Source organism: Salvelinus namaycush, unplaced genomic scaffold (genome assembly GCF_016432855.1).
Source record: "Salvelinus namaycush isolate Seneca unplaced genomic scaffold, SaNama_1.0 Scaffold141, whole genome shotgun sequence".
NCBI lineage: Eukaryota > Metazoa > Chordata > Actinopteri > Salmoniformes > Salmonidae > Salvelinus > Salvelinus namaycush.
In genome coordinates, this window is record NW_024058131.1 from 48,069 (window position 1) to 71,884 (window position 23,816).

The 23,816-nt window shown below is 42.4% G+C and overlaps 4 protein-coding genes across 4 annotated transcripts; 3 read left to right on the plus strand and 1 right to left on the minus strand.

Moving 5' to 3' along the window:
• Window positions 1-509: 509 nt before the first annotated feature.
• On the plus strand, window positions 510-3,750 carry LOC120036644. Its single transcript, XM_038983019.1, has 8 exons — window positions 510-608; window positions 731-1,030; window positions 1,125-1,424; window positions 1,533-1,814; window positions 1,955-2,212; window positions 2,349-2,479; window positions 2,620-2,651; window positions 2,815-3,750. Exons 1-6 carry the CDS (start codon window positions 542-544, stop codon window positions 2,474-2,476), a joined length of 1,335 nt encoding a protein of 444 aa, XP_038838947.1. The 5' UTR covers window positions 510-541; the 3' UTR covers window positions 2,477-2,479; window positions 2,620-2,651; window positions 2,815-3,750.
• Window positions 3,317-8,331, minus strand: LOC120036646. Its single transcript, XM_038983020.1, has 8 exons — window positions 8,262-8,331; window positions 7,791-8,138; window positions 7,372-7,701; window positions 4,672-4,731; window positions 4,338-4,481; window positions 4,183-4,230; window positions 4,033-4,095; window positions 3,317-3,697 (listed from the first exon to the last, which is right to left on the minus strand). The coding sequence occupies exons 1-8, from the start codon at window positions 8,323-8,325 to the stop codon at window positions 3,684-3,686; spliced, it is 1,071 nt and encodes a 356-aa protein (XP_038838948.1). The 5' UTR covers window positions 8,326-8,331; the 3' UTR covers window positions 3,317-3,683.
• Window positions 8,332-9,056: 725 nt separating this feature from the next.
• On the plus strand, window positions 9,057-15,624 carry LOC120036658 (allograft inflammatory factor 1-like). The gene is made up of 6 exons (XM_038983041.1): window positions 9,057-9,193; window positions 9,455-9,516; window positions 14,743-14,809; window positions 14,918-14,959; window positions 15,089-15,254; window positions 15,430-15,624. The coding sequence occupies exons 1-6, from the start codon at window positions 9,175-9,177 to the stop codon at window positions 15,515-15,517; spliced, it is 444 nt and encodes a 147-aa protein (XP_038838969.1). The 5' UTR covers window positions 9,057-9,174; the 3' UTR covers window positions 15,518-15,624.
• Window positions 15,625-16,716: 1,092 nt separating this feature from the next.
• Window positions 16,717-21,147, plus strand: LOC120036652 (casein kinase II subunit beta-like). The gene is made up of 7 exons (XM_038983034.1): window positions 16,717-16,788; window positions 17,329-17,403; window positions 17,887-17,989; window positions 18,313-18,428; window positions 19,512-19,587; window positions 19,861-20,050; window positions 20,289-21,147. Exons 2-7 carry the CDS (start codon window positions 17,332-17,334, stop codon window positions 20,377-20,379), a joined length of 648 nt encoding a protein of 215 aa, XP_038838962.1. The 5' UTR covers window positions 16,717-16,788; window positions 17,329-17,331; the 3' UTR covers window positions 20,380-21,147.
• Window positions 21,148-23,816: the final 2,669 nt, after the last annotated feature.

Here is a 23,816-nt window from a genome sequence, read left to right on the forward strand (position 1 = left end):
CAACCGTAGCCAACAGCGCGACCCTGTCATTATGACATACATTTGGGAATGTTGCTGTATAATCGGTAGGGAAACAGTTAAACTAGTGGCCCCATTCAAAACATGTAGCCTCTTCCTGCTATGCTGATTTAATTCAATAAATCAATCAATGAGCAGGCTGAAAAAATGTAATAAATCTAATAAATGTAATATGGGAGAATAGTAGGATATTCTTTACAGTCATGGAATTTATATAACATCCATTTGGTGGGAAATGCCATAATTTTCTGCATGGTTTATCTCAGTTCTTATTTTTTTGCTTCATACAGTCTTGCGTTTGTAGGCTAGGTTATAAAACATAAGATTTAAAATAGAACTGAATGGAAAGGGGAAGAGCAAAAAAAGTAGGCCTACTTGGTTGAAAAATACCAGGGCATGTTGGCTGGTATTTCTAGAAGTTGGTGAAAAAAGAGAAGATGAGTGAGAACTTGTAATTTCCTGAATGACAACACATACTGTCAAAAGGACATTGACAGAAAGAAGAAAATCACAAGACAGAGAGATGTGTCTGTACTTAAAACTGTGTCTCTGCATGCTTTTACAGGCTATACTTGGACTCCAGTCATCTGGTAAATAAGATTCCTTTAACATTAGATTTTTTTTAAACATATTTTAAATCAAATATTTATTGATTCCCTATTGATTTTGTTATGAGAAATGTTGTAACACTTGCTTTTACACTATTCAAAAGACCGTAGGTCCACAAGAATCTTTGCTTCAATTGGAGACAGTGTGAGTTTACCATGTGGTACATCCTACATCAATTCCTGCTCCTCTGTTACCTGGAGTATAGTGAAAGATGGGTTTCATAACCAATTAGAACTATCAGGCAAGGTGAAAGCGGATGGTCCAAACTCAGGAAGAGCCAGTCGACTGAAAGTGGGACATGACTGCTCTCTACATATTCAACCTCTTGAAATAGATGATGGAAGAGTTTACACCTGTGAAGATGGGGCTACCAGTTCAAGTGTTTCTCTTCAGCTTCTCAACAGTATGTTACCATTTATGATCAACCTAAATTGTCCGTCTTTATACACACTATTTCTGAGTGAGTTTTGTCACCATATTTATTTATTTTTTACCAGTTGCTCTGGCAACAGACACCAATACAGCACCAGAGATGGATATCAAGCTCCAATGTTACCTGAATATATTCTCAGGCCTTGTCCCACAATGCAACCATAGTGAAATAAAGCTGAATTGGCTGAATGAGGCCAATACAGTGCTACAGGGAGAGAGATTTCAGACCGAACGTTCATCTGATTGCTTCTCTACGCTGACCATCCGAGGTGTCAGGAAGACAGACCATCACAGGAAGTGGCGGTGTCAACTGATTGAAGGAGAGGTTGTGAAGACGTCCCTCAGCTATACCACAGAAATTACAGGTACTTTTGGAACTATGTATTATTGCATCATATTTGCGTTAACACAGTAGTATATTGCAACCAAATTCCCCTCCCTCCTCTATCTCTCTCCCTCTCCCTCTCTTTCAGGAGGTATAGAGGAAGTGTTTGTCGCAGTGGGTGAGTCAGTATCACTTCCCTGTGTCACCCACTCCTCTCTCGAGGTGGGCAGCAGATTCCAGTGGACTCTGGATCAAAGGTCACTGTCCAGTCTGTCTCGGTCAGGCGATATCTCAGCTGGAACTCAGGGTCACCTCCCTGCATCTCACATCAGCCAAGACGGGTCTTTGGTCATCAGCAATGTGAAAACACTGCATTCTGGGCTCTACAACTGCTCGCAACAGAACAGAATCCTACTACACACTCTGGATGGTGAGTGTCAATGGGTTGTATCATTGAGACATAGATAAGTGCCTTACACTATGTATAAACTTAGTAAATTAGGGTAACGGCACAAAGTACACCACTGCTTTGTCCTGATATCAAGTAGATCTTCTTGTTGTTCTACTCAGTATCTGCAGAGTATGCTACCACAGGCGGAAACAATCTCACCCTGACCTGCTCACTCACCTGTGTGGAAGATTGTGGAGACTTCCATTTATCCTGGATTCACAGTGGCCAGGATGGGTTGCAGAGTGACCCTATAGGACATAACAACACCCTCAGCTCCAAACTCTTCCTCCCTGACCGCCAGGGCACAGAGAAGATAGCCTGCGCCGTGCTCAGAGAGGGGGTTGAAATGGCTGTAAAGGAGTGGACCATCCAGAGAGGTAAGACTTGAAAGTAGTTTGGAACAATGCATAGCCATGATCTGTGTTGAGGCTGTATTCTTTCATTACTGTGATGTTGTGATAAGATATTGAGTTGTAATACAGTATCTGTGACTTTATACGTCTTTGCAAATAGGTCATGTTCTACCTGCAGTGGTATGGTCAGTCCTTCTGCTACTGCTGCTCTGTGCTGTTGGAGGGGGCGTGTATTGGAAGAGGCAGGGCAAGGGAAGTGCCGCTGGTACGGATGTGTTCACTGGTTAGATGGTGTGTGTTACAAAACTGCAATTTGGATGTTGCATCCTTGATTAAACGTACAGTAATGAACAGCAGTGAAAGGGAAAGACATATCATCAGAATTAAATTCATGAGAAATAAAGCTGACATTTGTCCCTCTTTGCCTATAGAAGGAGAAGAACAGCAGACTCCTGTTGAAATGGTAACGATTCAGTAAAACACAACTATGTCATTCACTAACAAGTCAAGCCCAATTGAGTACGCCTACAACGTGACATCAAATTTGACTAAATGTCTTCTAACCCTTTTACCATGTTGGTGAACTAAATTCAACTGGTTTTACACATTCCATCTTTTCTTCCCAGACTCATTTCTATGAAGAGATTCAAGATCAACCAATTCACCCTTCCGGAGTAACCAACAACAGTTTCTATGATCTTCTGCAGGCTGTGAACTGAGTGTAATGTCATGTCCTCTATCTTTAGGCTATTAGTTGAGTTTTAAATCTAATTTGACTACTTTGTACTTTGCATTGTTTTGTGGTTTGGATTTTCCTTGATATTTTGGAACATTATAAGTGTCACAATGACATCAAGTCTATGCAGGTTGTTTTTTATGATGCAAATAAATTCATAAAAAGAAAATAACCTCTATAGAATATCACCAGTTACCACAGTAAAAAAAATGACATAAGTTGGTTGCAGGAACACATGTAGTATGACTCCTCAGTGTGGGGGTTGATGGCTAAGTCACCCCACCTCCTGTCTTGAAAATCCCTCTGCTGACTTTCACATCCCACATGAAACCTGGTAGCTTCTCTTCAGCACTGGGACTGTGACAAGACACATAATAGATGAGAGTGAACAGATACGTGTGTTTATTTAATTCAGGATGGCAGTGTGTGAGCATTAGCAATACAAGTAAAACCCCCAGAACAGCATGTCTCTGTCTGGAACAGCTCCCAACTACACATCCTGTGGTGTAGAAAAGCATCAGCACAAGTTCCACCGTGGGGTCACAAATAAAGGAATATATCCAATCAAATCAAGCTAAATACAATTGGTCACCTCATCCATTTGATTATTTCACAACTAAGATTGTTATTGTGTAATACTATGTAGGCTATACCAGGGGTTGAAAGATAAGTGTGTGAATATCATAAAAAAGCATTTCCAGATGTTTTGTGGATGGTTCAGTAAGACACGGTGTGTTGACTGAAAGAGGATTATTCTTTTCACTGGCATTGAACTGAAAGAAATAAAACATAAATACATTTGAATTAAATGTTAATTGTTTACAGAACTGAAGTTGTTAGAAACAACATCTGAACCTGGACTCAGACAGTGACCAGAAACTAGATTCAATCCAGATCGCGAAAGATCCGCATTTTAGCGTGCTTGATGTTTAAAGGTTATTTCCGATTGAGCTGACATATGCATTTTACCGTGAGTGCTATCTCCGCGAACCAGGTAGCATTGCCTTTAAATGCCAATCGTCCTATAACGTGGATCTACTGTGGTTCCGGATTGAATCGAGGCCCAGGTTAAACATTTTTCTACAAAAATATTGTGGAAAAAACTCACAAGTGCATAGGTTGTCCTTCTGGTCAAACTCTGCAAGTGAATACAGAAAATTGGATCCCATTTCTGTGAAAGAAATAGATGAAGACGTTATTTCGATGGACCAGGAGCCCTCTGAGCACATTCAGGATGAGACATAATCAACGGGCTTACCAGGGTCTTGTACATCTTCATAAGTATTACAGTTAGACTCATCTTCATCTGAGAAAGAGAGAGAGGCAGATTCACAATACAATAATAGTGTGTGTTTCAAAACATTTAGCCTTACTTTACCAGGTCAATATAAACGGAGTAGTGTCCGTACATACCGGAGTGTCTGCGGCGTCTGAGGCAAATGATCAATCCCAGCGTAAGAGCCATTATGACAATCACACACATGAATGAAGCCGCTATAGTAGCCGTTCCAACTGTAGTAGTCGCAACTCTTTCTGGACTCTGACTGGCAGTAACTGCTGAGTAGAGCATCAATATAATATGATGACAGTCATTCATGGTCTCATTTGATTGAACTGAGTGTAAAGCCTGTCGCGTGTCTCTTGTCCTCTAAACCCAGTGGTGATAAATATGTCCACAAATATATTCAGTAGAATTGTTATTTTAAATAAATAAAAGACACAAATAAGAGAAACATTGTATATCTACCAGGGTTTGCTAGTTCAGTTGTGGTGAAAGTCCTAACAACCAGGTTCTCCTCTCCCTGTTCTGTTTCAATGGTAGAAAAGGATCATTATAGAACATCAAATTGCTAATGCAATGGTTGACAAATATAGATACAGTGCATTCGGAAAGTATTCAGACCCCTTGTCGTTTTCCACATATTGTGTTCTTATAGCCTTATTCTAAAATGTATAAAATAGTTTATTTCCCTCATCAATCTACACACAATACCCCATTAGGACAAAGCAAAAACAATTTTTTAGAAATGTTTGCAAATTCATTAAAAAATTTAAACGGAAATATCACATTTACATAAGTATTCAGACGCTTTGCTCAGTACTTTGTGGAAGCACCTTTGGTACGGCGCTACAAGCTTGGCACACCTGTATTTGGGGAGTTTCTCCCATTCTTCTCTGCAGATCCTCTCAAGCCGTCAGGTTGGATGGGGAGCGTAGCTGCACAGCTATTTTCAGGTCTCTCCAGACATGTTAGATGGGGTTCAAGTCCGTGCTCTGGCTGTGCCACTCAAGGACATTCTGAGACTTGTCCCGAAGCCACTCCTGTGTTCTCTTGGCTGTGTGCTTAGGGTCGTTGTCCTGTTGGAAGGTGAATCTTCGCCCCAGTCTGAGGTCCTGAGCGCTCTGGAGCAGGCTTTCAACAAGGATCTCCCTGTACTTTGCTCTGTTCATCTTTCCCTCGATCCTGACTAGTCTCCCAGTCCCTGCCGCTGAAAAACATCCCCACAGTATGATGCTGCCACCACCACAGAGGAACTCTGGAGCTCTTTCAGAGTGACCATAGGGTTCTTGGTCACCTCCCTGACCAAGGCCCTTCTCCCGCTTTTGCTCAGTTTGGCCGGGTGGCCAGCTCTAGGAAGAGTCTTGGTGGTTCCAAACTTATTCCATTTAAGAATGATGGAGGCCACTGTGTTCTTGGGGACCTTCAATGCTGCGGAAATGTTTTGGTACCCTTCCCCAGATCTGTGCCTCGAAACAATCCTGTCTCTCAGCTCTACGGACAATTCCTTCAACCTCATGGCTTGGTTTTTGCTCTGACATGCACTGTCAACTGTGGGACCTTCATTGGCGATTATAGAATGTAAATCTTGATGTGGCAACAAAAAAAAGAAGTGGGATGCATCCCAGCAAAGCCACTACACAACACAACACTAAATAATACATTAATTGCACTATAATAGTGACAAACGGTGCCCACAACCTGTTAGGGCCTACAAGCTGTCCCAACACCTTACCACGGCTACACCTGGCTATCAGCGGAGCCTAGTCTGGCAGCGAAACAGTTGATTCAGCCACATTTACTGTCTTTAAAAAAAACATAGCTGATATGGCTGACTTGCTTAAACAACTGTGAATTCTACTGACAACTGATATGTACAAACTAGGGCATAAGGGGACGACAAGTGGATAAGAGTCAATCCGTAATTTCGATTAAGACAATGAGCGAGCTAGGACGGACGTAGTCAATATAACTATTTGTTCAGCACTTTTAAAATGTATAGTGACAGAATTCAGAACATTGGCCGTTCTTACAGTAATCTCCCTGTACACCAAGTCAGAACCGTAGGATAAATAAAGGGGGCATATCAGCAGACAATGAAAGTTCTTACAAAATTAGATGATTACATTTTAAAGGCTACATGTGTGCCACCAAGTGCGAAATTAAGAGGTGAAAATATACCAAATTATTAGTACGAGGCACATGGGCTACTAACAGCTTACTACACAACATACAGTGTACTACTTTCTTAGCTACACTATACATATCTCCCTGGTATATTACATCATTTATGCAACAGCATACAAGACATTTTTGGACTCAGCTTGTTGTGCTGTGCTCAGCTGAACAGGAAGGTGGCCCAGCGGTCCTTCGTGGACATATCGTGGACAGAACTTATTTTCACAGCTTGTTTTTCCAGAGTTCCCAGTTGTCTTTAACAGATGTTGCAGTTCCGAGTTAACAGTTGTTTTGAGCGCGGCACAAATCATGCTTCATTGACAGCATGGCCAATGTTGAACATTTATAATTTTAGACTAGGAAAAGAGACCATTAATCTTAGACTTGGCACCACACAGCCACTCCACTGAATAGCACTGAATAGCAGGCAAATGATTGTTTTCCAATGCTTACAGTTAGCGATTTCCAACTTGTTGTGTAATGTGTATTTCCAATGGCCGATGAGTACTGATATGTTTTATCTATAATTTCTCTTCATTATTTCTCTTCATATGACAAGGATTAAAAATGAATAACTGGTTGCCACTGGGGACTTTATATAGACAGGTGTGTGCCTTTCCAGATCATGTACAATCAATTGAATTTACCACAGGTGGACTCCAATCAAGTTGTAGAAACAGCTCAAGGATGATCAATGGAAACAGGATACACCTGAGCTCAATTTTGGGTCTCATAGCAAAGGGTCTAAATACTTGTGTAAATAATGTATTTCTGTTTATGTTTTTTTTAATACATTTTCAAAAAATTCTAAAAACCTGTTTTCACTTTGTCATTATGGGGAATTGTGTGTAGATTGATGAGGAAACAAAACAAGTTTAACAATTTTAGAATAAGGCTGTAACATAACAAAATGTGGAAAAAGTCAAGGGGTCTGAATACTTTCCGAATGCACTGTATATTACGAATAAGAATGTACTAGCACATACTCACCTTTAACCTGTAGCTTGACCTCAAAGCAGCGTTCATTTTGTCCCATCTGCAACCTACATCTGTACCATTGGCTGTGACTGTACTCCACCATGGAGAAAGCCAAAGATGCATCTCCTGAACTGAGATTCCCTCCAAAGCTCACTCTTTTTCCTAGGAATGTTTGGTTGGAGATATCTGTAGGGTATTGAAGTATTTGGATCTCACTGTCTCCCTTGATCTCTGCCCAGGACACCGATGATATTTGGGGCTTTCCTGTTGTCATGTTCAACAGGCAAGGCAGGGTAGCTATTCCGTTGGGTGCTGCCATAACTGAAGGTAGGATTTTGCATTCTTTGGAGGAGAAGAGAGGCTTACTCAAACAAGTTTGACTCTATTTTATTCGACACTTACATAGAAAGAAAGGGAATATATAATTTTACCTTTCACTTTTAGAGTGATGTTTTTCACCAAGACACAGCTCCATACCTGCCAGACCTTGCAACTATAAAGCCCTTCGTCAGATTTCCTTACATCTCTTAGAGACAGGGACAGGTTTCCAGCCACCACACCATCCGCTCCCGACTCGAAGGCCACACGTTCTGATTTATGGGCCACAGATGGATCATCAGGCCACACCAAGATGTCCTCAGGTTTAGGTGAATGTTTTGTCCATTTCACTCTGGTTGCTGAATCTATGCGAATTGATGTGAAACAGGGGAGGACAGCTACCTCTTCCTGAGTAGCTGTGATGAATTGTGGCGCCTCTACATGAGAACAAGACTCAGCTCCTGGGAAATTACGAAAAAAAGAGATCAAATTAGCATTATGAACTTTTGAAATATGCATACTGCTCTAAAAATCACTTTCAGACAATTAAATCAAGTGCAATTTAATCAAGAATGACTCCTCACCAGCAGACTGTGTTGTGATGAGCAACAGAAGTATTGATAACCCGTGTGACTGAAACAGTGCCATTATCCATGTGAGTGGGTGAAGTTCCTTATCAAGTTAGTCTCTCATCTCAGACTCCAATCTCTGTTCTCCAAGGCCTAGTTTCTATATGGGTCATGAATACACATTTGCGGGGAAACATTTATTGACTTCCCACATAAAAAGAATGTTGTTTTGAAGATTATATGCTTAACAGTGCCATCTAGTGTCAAGGACTGAGAACAAGTTATTTGCTTAAAAATATATACATATAAATTATACATATATTTAAACAGGCAAAAAAGTAAAGAAGAAATTCTTATTTACAATGACGGCCTACCCCAGTCAAACCCGGATGCTGCTGGGCCAATTGTGCACCACCCTATGGGACTCCCAATCAGAGCCAGATGTGATACAACCTGGATCCGAACCAGGGAGTGTAGTGACACCTCATGCACTGAGATGCAGTGCCTTTGACCCTGTGCCACACAGGAGCCCTGTATTTGTTCTTAACTGACTTGCCTAGTTAAATAAAGGTAGAAAAGTGCTTGCATGTTTTGCTGAAAGGACTTGAATAGTTTTTTTTATATGTCGACAATAATGTAGTGTGCAGTGTTTATGTGGTAGCCTAGTCTAGCGTATGTCAAATGCAAACCCCCTAGTTCATTGTCCCCTCCATAGACTCTCTTTGTTCTCTGTCTGTTCCGTCTGCTGTGAGTGGATGTGAGAGGGGAACTTAGCAAATGACCACACTCTAACTTTAACTCCCCACACTTCCTCTTCTGTCACAAAATACAGATACATACTTTACACTTTCAGTGTTCATGACACAACACCCAGCAACCCCTGGTCCCTTTGACTACTCTATGATCCACCAAATAACAGCAGATTGACATGGACAAACATTTGCAAGGTAAGTCTCTGTGTCATATGTCTCATCTCACGCTGTCCGTCCGTCTTTCTGTCTGTCTTTCTGTCTGTCTGTCGATATGCACTCCACAGATTTTATAAACAATTTATTAAAGAAATAAAGTGTTATAGCTAAATCAATCAATTAAATCAAATCTGTTAGCTTTAGTTATATCCTGTGAATGTGTGAGGGTTGTGTGGATAGATCACCAACAAGGAAGTAAGTAATAACATGTTTTCTGAGTTGATCCTCATATCATTTCAGGAGGGAAAGCATTTGGATTCCTCAAGTCTCAGCAGGATGTGAAACTGAACTCCATCAATGAGGTCTGTTGTTCATCTGTCTATAAATGTTATTATGGTAGTATTATCTAGCTATAGTATTATTGGCATCTTATTATCTATGTACACTATCCAGTGGCGATTTTAGCATGTAAATCTTGGTGGGGGAAAAGAAAATTGTGGGATGCATGCCAGCAAAGCCAATACACAACACTAAACAATACATGAATTGCATAATATCACAGCTACACTTGGCTATCAGCTGAGCCTTGTCTGGCAGCGAAACAGTACATTCAGCCTCATTTACTGCCTTTAAAAAACTATCTATATATGGCTGACTTGCTTAAACAAATGTGGTTTCTACTGTCAATTGAGATGTACAAACTATGGCATAAGGGGACGACAAGTAGATAAGAGGCAATCCGTAATTTTGATTAAGACATTAATGAGTGAGCTAGAATGGATGTAGTCGATATAAATGTTTGTTCAGCACTTTTTAATTGTACAGCGACAGAATTCAGAACATGGGCCGTTCTTACAGTGCTCTCCATGTACACCAAGTCAGAACCGTAGGATAAAAAAATAATCAATGATTACATTTATCAAAAACAGGTTATAGGCTACATGTGCACCACCAAGTCAGAACAGTAGGCGAAATGTTTTAAATTATTAGGGTGAGGCACATGGGCTACTAAGATCTTACTACACAACATACACTTACTATTACTTTCTTAGCTACAGTATACATATCTCCCTGGCATATTACATCAATTATGCAGCAGCATACAAGACATTTTTGGACTCACTTTGTTGTGCTGTGCTCACTTGAACAGGAAGGTGGCCCAGCGGTCCTTTGTGGACATATTTTGTCATTAAACTTTGTCATCAAAGTCTGGCATTCTCTAAATTTATGGTGCTTTCAAGACAACTGGGAACTTGGGAAAATCATGATGACAACAGTGATCTTCAGGTCGTAGCTCTAGAACGAGGGCCGAGTTCCCGATTTACAATTCTGAGTTGGAAGAAAGTTCAAAACTTATTTTCCCAGTCGTAGCTTGTTTTTCCCAGATTTTCGAGTTGTCTTGAACTCACGAAAGTCAGATTTTGCAGTTCCAAGTTAACAGTTGTTTTGAGGGCGGCACGATGTTTCTTTGATAATGATTGGTTTGGAATGCTTGCAGTTAGCCACTGATTCCTTCCAAAACACTCATTGTTGAATTTGCGATTCCCAACTTGTTGTGTAATGTTTATGTCCAATGGGCGATGAGTACTGATACGTTTTATCTATAATTTCTCTTCATTATTTATCTTCACAAGACAAGGATTAAAAAGGATTTGCCAGTACATTGTCGACTTGATTCATGATGGTGACTGCTAGCTAAGATTTTGAAAGTATGATGTTGACATGATCAGTCCAATCAAAGCTACTGTAGATATAACGTGATTTGACGTCATTTTATCTGTGGCCAATGACCGTGAGCCTACTTGGATGGGCACTTCTAATGTAACTCTATGGCAGCACCCAAGGGGCTTGAATTTTTTTGCTCTACCCTTAGACTTGGCGGTGACGTAGTGTCCCCATGAGTGACAGAACACTGAGCCAATCACGGCGCAACACTCTATATTTTCTGCTGGCTGCCCCACCAGCGGCAGGGTAGCCTAGTGGTTAGAGCGTTGGACTAGTAACCGAAAGGTTGCAAGTTCAAATCCCCGAGCTGACAAGGTACAAATCTGTCGTTCTGCCCCTGAACAGGCAGTTAACCCACTGTTCCTAGGCCGTCATTGAAAATAAGAATTTGTTCTTAACTGACTTGCCTAGTTAAATAAAAGTAAAATAAAAAGCACTGAACTAGGCTGAAACACCTGCATTTTGGAGCTGCCTTACTCAAGAAAACAAAAAGAAGACCATGTTTGTATGCGGCTTAAATTATATGTTTTTTTTTACATTGTTGGCAAACTGATATGTGACACGTATTATGCCAAAATAACATGCGAAACAGGCAAGCCCCCAATTATTTTTTTGTGGGGCTCAATGTGGGGCTCAAAACAGGTGGGGCCCTGCTCCTGATTGACTGGTCGCCACTGAGGACTTTATATAGACAGTTGTGTGCCTTTCCAAATCATGTCCAATCAATTGAATTTACCACAGGTGGACTCCAATCAAGTTGTAGAAACAGCTCAAGGATGATCAATGGAAACAGGATACACCTGAGCTCAATTTAGAGTCTCATAACAAAGGGTCTGAATACTTATGTAAATAATGTATTTCTGTTTAGTTTTTTTGCAAACATTTCTAAAAACCTGTTTTCACTTTGTCATTATGGGGAACAAATGTATCAATTCTTGGATGGGTACTTCTAATGTAACTCTATGGCAGCACCCAAGGGGCTTGAATTTTCGAGCTCTACCTTTAGACTTGGCGGTAATGTAGTGTCCCCATGAGTGACAGAACACTGAACTAATCATGGTGCAACGCTTCGTATTTTCTGCTGGCTGCCCAACCACCACAGAAAGCCCTGAGCTAGGCTGAAACATCTGCATTTTGGAGCTGCCTTACTCAAGAAAACAAAAAAGAGACCATGTTTATTAACTCCATGATATATCTTATATATCTATACACTTCTGCAAGCAGGCCTTTCTAATCGACCTGGCCCGGGTATCCTGGAAGGATATTGACCTCATCCCATCAGTCGAGGATGCCTGGTCATTCTTTAAAAGTAATTTCCTCACCATCTTAAATAAGCATGCCCCTTTCAAAAAATGTAGAACTAAGAACAGATATAGCCCTTGGTTCACTCCAGACCTGACTGTCCTTGACCAGCACAAAAACATCCTGTGGTGGACTGCAATAGCATCGAATAGTCCCCGCGATATGCAATATTTCAGAGAAGTCAGGAACCAATACACGAAGTCAGTCAGGAAAGCAAACGCTAGCTTTTTCAAACAGAAATTTGCATCCTGTAGCTCTAACTCCAAAAAGTTTTGGGACACTGTAAAGTCCATGGAGAACAGGAGCATCTCCTCCCAGCTGCCCACTGCACTGAGGCTAGGTAACACTGTCACCACCGATAAATCCATGTCAATCGAAAATTTCAATAAGCATTTCTCTACGAGTGGCCATGCTTTCCTCCTGCCTAGCCCTGCCCCGGCCAACAGCTCCCCCCCCCCCCCCCCCCCCCCCGCATCTACTTGTTCCCCAGCTTCTCCTTCACCCAAATCCAGATTGCAGATGTTCTGAAAGAGCTGCAAAACCTGGACCAGTACAAATCAGCTGGGCTAGACAATCTGGACACTCTACTTCTAGAACTATCCAACGCCATTGTTGCAAGCCCTATTACCAGTCTGTTCAACCTCTCTTTCGTATCGTCCAAGATCCCTAAAGATTGGAAAGCTGCCGCGGTCATCCCCCTCTTCAAAGGGGGTGACACTCTAGACCCAAACTGTTATAGACCTATATCCATCCTGCCCTGCCTCTCTAAAGTCTTCGAAAGCCAAGATAATAAACAGATCACTGACCATTTCGAATCCCACCGTACCTTCTCAGCTGTGCAATCCGGTTTCCGAGCTGGTCACGGGTGCACCTCAGCCACGCTCAAGGTACTAAACGATATCATAACCGCCATCGATAAAAGACAGTACTGTGCAGCCGTCTTCAATCGACCTGGCCAAGGCTTTCGACTCTGTCAATCATCGTATTCTTATTGGCACACTCAATAGCCTTGGTTTCTCAAATGACTGCCTCGCCTGGTTCAAATCGGAGGGCCTGTTTTCCGGACCTCTGGCAGTCTCTATGGGGGTACCACAGGGCTCAATTCTTGGGCCGACTCTTTTCTCTGTATATATCAATGATGTCGCTCTTGCTGCGAGTGATTCCCTGATCCACCTCTACGCAGACGACACCATTCTGTATACATCTGTCCCTTCTTTGGATACTATGTTAACTAACCTCCAAACGAGCTTCAATGCCATACAAAACTCCTTCCGTGGCCTCCAACTACTCTTAAACGCTAGTAAAACGAAATGCATGCTTTTCAACCGTTCGCTGCCCACACCCACCCGCCCGACTAGCATCACTATTCTGGACGGTTCTGACCTAGAATATGTGGACAACTATAAATACCTAGGTGTCTGGCTAGACTGTAAACTCTCCTTCCAGACTCACATTAAACATCTCCAATCCAAAATCAAATCTAGAATCAACTTTCTATTTTGCAACAAAGTCTCCTTCACACACGCTGCCAAACTTACCCTAGTAAAACTGACTATCCTACCGATCCTCGACTTCGGCGATGTCATCTACAAAATAGCTTCCAATACTCTACTCAGCAAACTGGATGCAGTCTATCACAGTGCTATCCGTTTTGTTACCAAAGCCCCTTATACCACCCACCACTGCGACCTGTATGCTCTAGTCGGCTGGCCCTCGCTACCTATTCGTCGCCAGACCAACTGGCTCCAGTTCATCTACAAGTCTCTGCTAGGTAAAGCTCTGCCTTATCTCAGCTCACTGGTCACGATAACAACACCCACCCGTAGCACACGCTCCAGCAGGTATATCTCACTGGTCATCCCCAAAGCCAACACCTCCTTTAGTCGCCTTTCCTTCCAGTTCTCTGCTGCCAGTGACTGGAACGAATTGCAAAAATCGCTGAAGTTGGAGACTTATATTTCCTTCACTAACTTTAAACATCAGCTATCTGAGGAGCTAACAGGTCGCTGCAGCTGTACATAGTCTGTAAATAGCCCACCCAATCTACCCACCTCATCCCCATATTGTTTTTATTTACTTTTCTGCTCTTTTGCACACCAGTATCTCTACTTGCACATCATAATCTGCTCATTATCACTCCAGTGTTAATCTGCTAAATTGTAATTATTTCGCTACTATGGCCTATTTATTGCCTACCTCCTCACGCCATTTGCACACACTGTATATGGACTTAATTTTTTTATTTTGTGTTATTGACTGTACGCTTGTTCATTCCATGTGTAACTCTGTGTTGTTGTTTGTGTCGCACTGCTTTGCTTTATCTTGGCCAGGTCGCAGTTGTAAATGAGAACTTGTTCTCAACTAGTTTACCTGGTTAAATAAAGGTGAAATAAATCAAATAAATAAAAATATATATTTTTTCATTGTTTGCAAACTGATACGTGACACATACTAATGCCAAAGTAACATGCAAAACATGTTGTTTTTTGTGTGGCTGAATGACAGGTCACCACAGACACTATCTAATCTCGATGTCTGCCTTGTGGTATTCTATTCTGAAGGTTTTTCTCACAGATCCTAAATATGCAGAGGAGGAGGACCTCAGCTCAAAACTGGAAATGTTTAAAAGTGAGATTTCAAGTATTTTAACTGCACATTGATCAGACAGTTATGTTTCCTTATTGAATGAATCAACAATGAAATAATAATTGTAATGTGTTCTATATTGTTTTACAGACAAATACATGGAATTTGATCTCAATGACCAAGGAGACATTGGTAAAATTGCCTTCTTTTTTTTACGACAATCCTGATGAATAACAAGATTAGGCTAATCATGAGGACAACATTGAGCCATCCATGTGAACTATCTTTGTCACGGCCTCTCTCTCTCGCTCTGTGTCACAGACATGATGGGGCTGAAGCGCATGTTGGAGAAGCTGGGCGTGGCAAAGACTCACTTGGAGCTGAAAAAGATGATGTCAGATGTGGTTGGCGGCGCTGCACGAGACACGTTCTGTTACACAGACTTTCTCAATATGATGCTAGGGAAGAGGAATTCCATACTCCGACTGTAAGTTAGAAGGAAACTGACACTACATTAATGAAGGCATTACATTTGACCTGAAATAAACTTCTGAATACGATTCTGAACTTTTGTAATCCACTGTATATCCTTTATGGCTATATGTCTTTTTGCTACATGACTTGTGTAATAATTTGTGTTGGTTTATTTTTCTCTGCCGAAGGATCTTAATGTTTGAGGAGAAAGGAAAAGACCAGGAGCCCAAAGAGAGTGGACCACCGCAACGCAAGACTTTTTCAGATCTGCCCTGAATGCAATTACGTTAAGGATCCAATCTGGTCATATAAAAACTGAATGTCAAATGAACTGGGTTATACAGGTTTCATTGTAAGGAATAAAGAAAGGTTTGATTGATCCATAGGCTTGTCCATTTGTTGGTGAAAAACGTGTGTGCAGCTGCAGAACCTCATATCAAGCTCTTGATTGAATATACTTAACAAAGTATATCAATTGTCAGAATTTCTGATAAAATGATAGAATCCCATAACAGCTTTGAGTGTTTGTGTAATGGTGATCACTCTAAAAGTGAACGGTAAAATTATATATTCCCTTTCTTTCTATGTAAGTGTCGAATAAAAATAGAGTCAAACTTGTTTGAGTAAGCCTCTCTTCTCCTCCAAAGAATGCAAAATCCTACCTTCAGTTATGGCAGCACCCAACGGGATAGCTACCCTGCCTTGCCTGTTGAACATGACAACAGGAAAGCCCCAAATATCATCGGTGTCCTGGGCAGAGATCAAGGGAGGCAGTGAGATCCAAATACTTCAATACCCTACAGATATCTCCAACCAAACATTCCTAGGAAAAAGAGTGCGCTTTGGAGGGAATCTCAGTTCAGGAGATGCATCTTTGGCTTTCTCCATGGTGGAGTACAGTCACAGCCGATGGTACAGATGTAGGTTGCAGATAGGACAAAATGAACACTGCTTTGAGGTCAAGCTACAGGTTAAAGGTGAGTATTTGCTACTACAGTCGTGGCCAAAAGTTTTGAGAACGACACAAATATTAATTTTCACAAAGTCTGCTGCCTCAGTTTGTATGATGGCAATTTGCATATACTCCAGAATGTTATGAAGAGTGATCCGATGAATTGCAATTAATTGCAAAGTCCCTCTATGCCATGCAAATGAACTGAATCCCCCCAAAACATTTCCCCTGCATTTCAGCCCTACAGTCAGAACGAATGTGTGCGCTTGAGCATTTAGGCCCTATTATTTATTTTATTTTTTTCGTTCTTTGAATTAGTTAATTCTATTCATTTAAATCTTTAGATTATTCATATCTTATTTTTTAAATATTTTTATAAATAGATTGGGCTCTTCTGATATGCGAGCCGGAGTTCGCGAACGACCCATCACTAGTACTTCGCGGTTTGACTGGAACAGCAAACTGTTCATCAACATAGGTCGGAGAAGCCGAAGATTCCACCGGAAGTAGTATTCTTGTTTACAGAAGTTAGCTAAGGTGCTAGCTAGTTAGCAAAGTAGCTACCGGTAGATCTATCTAGCTATCATAAAAGAGGGTGAGTAAACGTGTGCTAACACAACACATTTGGATTTACACAGTACTAAATTAATTGTTTAGTTTCAAATCTGTATGGATTTCATGCGTGTGGAAAATGTCCGTTACCTAGCTAACGTTATTAATTAAACTAACGTAACTAGCTAGCAAACACGGGGTTAGCTAGCTAGCGTTTCTATGTAGCTAACGTTAGCTAGCTAGAGTTCTTTATGCATAATTTGACTAACAATAGGTTTTTGTTCTAGCCCAGTACTAACACATCTGGGCTTGATGATTTGATTAGATTAGCTAGCTAGCATATCTGGGGCAGAAATAAAGCCTGCAGTGTACACATACTTCAGGTCCCTGGACCAGAATGGAATACACCACTAGCTAAAATCAAATCAAATTTTATTGGTCACATACACATGGTTAGCAGATGTTATTGCGAGTGTAGCGAAATGCTTGGCCCAGCTAGCTTTAAATTCTAGTGCATCAATGGAAATTCTGAAATGCATGTAATTTTTGCATGCCGTTGCACCATCACCCCCCACTTGTTCAGAGGATGAGCAGCTCGGAGGAGGTGTCCTGGATCTCCTGGTTCTGTGGCCTGAGGGGGAATGAGTTCTTCTGTGAGGTGAGTAGATAGCTAGTTATGTCAGAACATCACAGAATGAGAAGGACAGACAGGGGAAATACTATTGCTCTGACTTAGCCAACTGTTTGTGAAACTAGTTGAGTGTTTGAAATACAGAATGAACTGTTACAGCTACCAGCCAAATATACCCTAAACACAGATGGAGAATTCCATGTGAAAGAGGACCAGAATACAGTGTTTAAAGTCATGGGGTGGTTTTGTATTGATGCCATAGTGTGTAACCGTGACATGAGCTTGTTATTGCATGGTGGTAGCTTCAGATATTCAAACACAGTGCATTCACCGTGTAGGCTACGTTGCTTAATTCTACCTTTAACTCTTCTGCTTGTCTTAATTGCCAATACTGAAGTAATCCCTTTAACCTGTTATGCAATTGACCAACCGTGGCCTATTCATAAAGCGTAGTAGACAGTGTTTGGCAGCTGAAAGCTACTAACCATGTTGATCCATCCACTTTACCAGGTTGATGAGGACTACATTCAGGACAAGTTTAACCTGACAGGGCTCAATGAGCAGGTGCCTCACTACCGCCAGGCCCTTGACATGATCCTGGACCTGGAGCCAGGTGAGCTCATCACTACACCGTCTGGCATGACTTCACACTGACACTTCCTATAGGCTAATTTATCAGTTGTGTTTGTATTTACAAGTGCCTTTCAAAAGACCCAAGGACACAGTACTGTGACTACATACTTTGATTCATCTATAGGCTGAAGTCTACCTTGTGTTGATCTGAAAGCCTCATTTATGTGTGTGTATAAAGAAAGGAAAGACCTGTAGACGCTATAATGCTGCCTCCCAGTGCTTTATTCATGCACCATGTCACTATAGGCTTCTGTGTACTTTGTGTGTTGATCTGAAAGCCTCACTGTCATGTCTGTCTGTCAGATGAGGAGCTGGAGGACAACCCCAACCAGAGTGACCTGATAGAGCAGGCAGCAGAGATGCTGTACGGGCTGATCCACGCACGCTACATCCTCACCAACAGAGGCATCGCTCAGATGGTAGTAAACCCTACATCTGTATATATTGTTCTGGAGTCTGGATAATCTCTATATCAGGGGTCTCCAGCAGGTAGACTGTGAGCTACCAGTAGCTCGCAGCCCACCTAGGAGTAGCTCGCATTTTTTTCATGTGTGAGTTACATGCATTTTTTTCATGTGTTCCGTGGCAAACTGTCATAAATGTAAAGCTCCCGGCTATCAAAGCCACATTGACATTGTCCAACCCCTAGTTAGCCACTATTGGCTTAAAAAGCCAAACGTAACACAATCTGCCAATTTAATTTCCAGCAATATTGCCCCTGTCTGTTTAGGGTGCTCATTTGTCTGTGTGTAGCCAGTTAGCGACCGGAGTCTTTTGGGTAGACTGGAAAAAACGTTCCCAAAAAACGTTCTCAATTAAATGCATATTGCAAAGTAGGCTTATCTGACAGAACTATCGTGATGATTATTTGTATCAATGAGGTGCCGATTTGTTTTGCAAACTCTGTCATGACGTGCTGCAGCAGTAGGTAACAGCAGTAGGTAACAGCAGTAGGTAACAGCAGTAGGTAACAGCAGCAACATCACTAGACTGACACATTCCTCTCTTGCGAGATGTGCAATTAAAGGGTAAATTGCACTCAAATTAAAATGGGTTAGTTTTTTTCCCAGACCTCAAAAATGGTCTTCTCATGTGATTTTTAAGCTTTGACATGGACTCAGAACAACCATTTTCCTTCTTTCTCTATGAAGAAATGTAATATTGAGCAAATGTTAAAAATAATAATAATAATCCCAAACCAGGAGAAATAAAACAGTGAAAAGAGAATTCAGGAAAATTTGAAATATAATTTTATGGGGCCACTTGGTTGTCTATTAACCATTATTTTACCAGGTATATTGACAAAACAACTATTTGAAAGCTTTAAAATAAAAATGTAGCTCGTGACATGTTTCATTTTTTTGTTGGTTTTAAGTAGCTCATGCTAGAAAAGGTTGGAGACCCCTGTTCTAAATTCTACCTGTCCGTTTATGTAGTTAGTTTGGCTTTCTTGGGCTAGCTGTGTGACCATGTTTCACACTGAAATAGTTTTTGGTTTGCAGCTGGATAAGTACCAACAAGGGGACTTTGGCTATTGCCCAAGAGTGTACTGTGAGAATCAACCCATGCTTCCTATTGGTGAGTTTGACTTTAATGTGTTCATACTCCTGTTCACTTACAGAACATACCTCTTCTCTTCTCATGGAATTGAACCATTTCTCTCCAGTCACCTTTGAACTATATCACAGATTGTCAGCAGTATTTCACACAGGTCTGAGGGAATCTTCAAAAAGATTATTCTTGCTTGCACAGTAAATATATTTGATCAATATTTAATTGCCAGCTGACACCAGAATAGACTTCTGTGCCCTCAGCTGTGTTACATAGATGTTGATCTCTCCTCTCCCATAGGTCTGTCAGACATCCCAGGTGAGGCGATGGTGAAGCTGTATTGTCCAAAGTGCATGGATGTGTACACCCCCAAGTCCTCCCGGCACCACCACACGGACGGGGCCTACTTTGGGACAGGCTTCCCCCACATGCTATTTATGGTGCACCCAGAGTACCGGCCAAAACGACCTGCCAACCAGTTTGTGCCAAGGTTTATTTCTATAATTATCTTTGCAAATTCATCAAGATGCTCTGTTTGGCCCATTTGATTACATATGATTTGTTAGTGTTATTACATAATTCATGTTCAGCTGGGAACTGTAACAAAAACCATTTGCTTGATTTGAAGATGACATGTTTTCCCTCGGTAAGGAGATTGAGACATGTTAGCAGCCTTCTACTATCCACACTGTGTTATTGTGTTGTAATATTTAGTTGTTTTTTCTCAGGCTTTATGGCTTCAAGATCCACCCCATGGCTTATCAACTCCAACTCCAGGCTGCCTCCAGCTTCAAGAGTCCTGTGAAGGCTATTCGCTAGAACTTACACACCCGGCCGGGAAAGAGACATTTTGACTTGGTTGGAATGGAAGCAGTGGATTATGTAGCTCAATAAAGGCTTGTTAAAAACACATTATGACAGATAAAACACATTATGTAGATCAGGGATGGGAAACTCCAGTCATCAGGGTCGCAGTGGTGTCACACTATTACCCCATTCCTAGCAAACACAGCTGATTAAACACATTGCATTCGAAACTGAGGATCATGATTAGTTAATTATTGGAGTCAGTTGTGTTAGCTGCAGCAAAAATATGACAACAATCAGGCCCCAGAAGGACTGGAGTTGACCATCCCTGGATGTCCGGACCAGGCCATCATCTGTCTGTTACACAGAATGCTCTTTGGTGATTGGCTCTAGCCTTTAGCCTATCATAACCCTACTGACTACAATCTTGCAACTCTTCCCCTCTCCTTGACAGAACCCAATCTTTCAAACCTTTTTTCAGTTTGGCTCGCTAAGGCAGGGTCCTGAGCCCCCCCCCCCAGGTGCATGTTTTGGTTTTTGCCTGATTCTGATCTTTTGCCCAATTCTTGTCAAAAGAGCTGATGTGATTGGTCAGAATTGGGCAGCCTGTGTGAGCGCATCCTAATACCCGTTTTCACACTATCATGCCGACCTGCACCGTATTGGGCTGACTCGGATACATTCTCTTCATGGTTCCATTACCGACCTGCACCGTATTGGGCTGACTCGGATACATTCTCTTCATGGTTCCATTACCGACCTGCGCCGTATTGGGCTGACTCGGATACATTCTCTTCATGGTTCCATTACCGACCTGCACCGTACTGGGCTGACTCGGATACATTCTCTTCATGGTTCCATTACCGACCTGCACCGTATTGGGCTGACTCGGATACATTCTCTTCATGGTTCCATTACCGACCTGCACCGTATTGGGCTGACTCGGATACATTCTCTTCATGGTTCCATTACCGACCTGCGCCGTATTGGGCTGACTCGGATACATTCTCTTCATGGTTCCATTACCGACCTGCACCGTACTGGGCTGACTCGGATACATTCTCTTCATGGTTCCATTACCGACCTGCACCGTATTGGGCTGACTCGGATACATTCTCTTCATGGTTCCATTACCGACCTGCACCGTATTGGGCTGACTCGGATACATTCTCTTCATGGTTCCATTACCGACCTGCACCGTATTGGGCTGACTCGGATACATTCTCTTCATGGTTCCATTACCGACCTGCGCCGTATTGGGCTGACTCGGATACATTCTCTTCATGGTTCCATTACCGACCTGCGCCGTATTGGGCTGACTCGGATACATTCTCTTCATGGTTCCATTACCGACCTGCACCGTATTGGGCTGACTCGGATACATTCTCTTCATGGTTCCATTACCGACCTGCACCGTATTGGGCTGACTCGGATACATTCTCTTCATGGTTCCATTACCGACCTGCACCGTATTGGGCTGACTCGGATACATTCTCTTCATGGTTCCATTACCGACCTGCACCGTATTGGGCTGACTCGGATACATTCTCTTCATGGTTCCATTACCGACCTGCACCGTATTGGGCTGACTCGGATACATTCTCTTCATGGTTCCATTACCGACCTGCACCGTATTGGGCTGACTCGGATACATTCTCTTCATGGTTCCATTACCGACCTGCACCGTATTGGGCTGACTCGGATACATTCTCGTCATGGTTCCATTACCGACCTGCACCGTACTGGGCTGACTCGGATACATTCTCTTCATGGTTCCATTACCGACCTGCACCGTATTGGGCTGACTCGGATACATTCTCCATGGTTCCATTACCGACCTGCACCGTATTGGGCTGACTCGGATACATTCTCCATGGTTCCATTACCGACCTGCACCGTATTGGGCTGACTCGGATACATTCTCTTCATGGTTCCATTACCGACCTGCACCGTATTGGGCTGACTCGGATACATTCTCCATGGTTCCATTACCGACCTGCACCGTATTGGGCTGACTCGGATACATTCTCTTCATGGTTCCATTACCGACCTGCGCCGTATTGGGCTGACTCGGATACATTCTCTTCATGGTTCCATTACCGACCTGCGCCGTATTGGGCTGACTCGGATACATTCTCTTCATGGTTCCATTACCGACCTGCGCCGTATTGGGCTGACTCGGATACATTCTCTTCATGGTTCCATTACCGACCTGCACCGTATTGGGCTAACTCGGATACATTCTCTTCATGGTTCCATTACCGACCTGCACCGTATTGGGCTGACTCGGATACATTCTCTTCATGGTTCCATTACCGACCTGCACCGTATTGGGCTGACTCGGATACATTCTCCATGGTTCCATTACCGACCTGCACCGTATTGGGCTGACTCGGATACATTCTCTTCATGGTTCCATTACCGACCTGCGCCGTATTGGGCTGACTCGGATACATTCTCTTCATGGTTCCATTACCGACCTGCGCCGTATTGGGCTGACTCGGATACATTCTCTTCATGGTTCCATTACCGACCTGCGCCGTATTGGGCTGACTCGGATACATTCTCTTCATGGTTCCATTACCGACCTGCGCCGTATTGGGCTGACTCGGATACATTCTCTTCATGGTTCCATTACCGACCTGCACCGTATTGGGCTGACTCGGATACATTCTCTTCATGGTTCCATTACCGACCTGCACCGTATTGGGCTGACTCGGATACATTCTCTTCATGGTTCCATTACCGACCTGCACCGTATTGGGCTGACTCGGATACATTCTCTTCATGGTTCCATTACCGACCTGCACCGTATTGGGCTGACTCGGATACATTCTCTTCATGGTTCCATTACCGACCTGCACCGTACTGGGCTGACTCGGATACATTCTCTTCATGGTTCCATTACCGACCTGCACCGTATTGGGCTGACTCGGATACATTCTCTTCATGGTTCCATTACCGACCTGCACCGTACTGGGCTGACTCGGATACATTCTCTTCATGGTTCCATTACCGACCTGCACCGTACTGGGCTGACTCGGATACATTCTCTTCATGGTTCCATTACCGACCTGCACCGTATTGGGCTGACTCGGATACATTCTCTTCATGGTTCCATTACCGACCTGCACCGTATTGGGCTGACTCGGATACATTCTCTTCATGGTTCCATTACCGACCTGCACCGTATTGGGCTGACTCGGATACATTCTCTTCATGGTTTCCTTTCCCGCATGGTTCCATTACCGAGGGTGGACACGTAACTTGGCAGTGTGAAAAGGGTGATATACAACAATCTTCAATGATTATTCATATCCAGATGATTGGCTGAGAATCCAATTAACAACCAGTTTGATATGTATTATAGATTCCCTAGAGAATGGATGCTGCACAAATTGAATTGAAGACAGAGTTTATTAGATGTATATGTTCTCAGGGTGAAGGGC

Excerpts from the sequence above, each read along its gene's own strand:
- LOC120036646 (XM_038983020.1), bottom strand. The coding sequence starts at position 8,325 with ATGGCACTGTTTCAGTCACACGGGTTATCAATACTTCTGTTGCTCATC. Across the intron at positions 4,482-4,671 it reads AACTGAACTAGCAAACCCTG|CAGTTACTGCCAGTCAGAGT; the intron begins GTAGATATACAA and ends TGCTCTACTCAG. Across the intron at positions 4,231-4,337 it reads CAGACGCCGCAGACACTCCG|ATGAAGATGAGTCTAACTGT; the intron begins GTATGTACGGAC and ends TCTCTTTCTCAG.
- LOC120036644 (XM_038983019.1), top strand. The coding sequence starts at position 542 with ATGTGTCTGTACTTAAAACTGTGTCTCTGCATGCTTTTACAGGCTATA. Across the intron at positions 609-730 it reads ACTTGGACTCCAGTCATCTG|ACCGTAGGTCCACAAGAATC; the intron begins GTAAATAAGATT and ends ACTATTCAAAAG. Across the intron at positions 1,815-1,954 it reads CCTACTACACACTCTGGATG|TATCTGCAGAGTATGCTACC; the intron begins GTGAGTGTCAAT and ends TGTTCTACTCAG.
- LOC120036652 (XM_038983034.1), top strand. The coding sequence starts at position 17,332 with ATGAGCAGCTCGGAGGAGGTGTCCTGGATCTCCTGGTTCTGTGGCCTG. Across the intron at positions 17,404-17,886 it reads GGAATGAGTTCTTCTGTGAG|GTTGATGAGGACTACATTCA; the intron begins GTGAGTAGATAG and ends CCACTTTACCAG. Across the intron at positions 19,588-19,860 it reads TCAACCCATGCTTCCTATTG|GTCTGTCAGACATCCCAGGT; the intron begins GTGAGTTTGACT and ends CCTCTCCCATAG.
- LOC120036658 (XM_038983041.1), top strand. Across the intron at positions 9,517-14,742 it reads AACTGAACTCCATCAATGAG|GTTTTTCTCACAGATCCTAA; the intron begins GTCTGTTGTTCA and ends TCTATTCTGAAG. Across the intron at positions 14,960-15,088 it reads CAATGACCAAGGAGACATTG|ACATGATGGGGCTGAAGCGC; the intron begins GTAAAATTGCCT and ends TCTGTGTCACAG.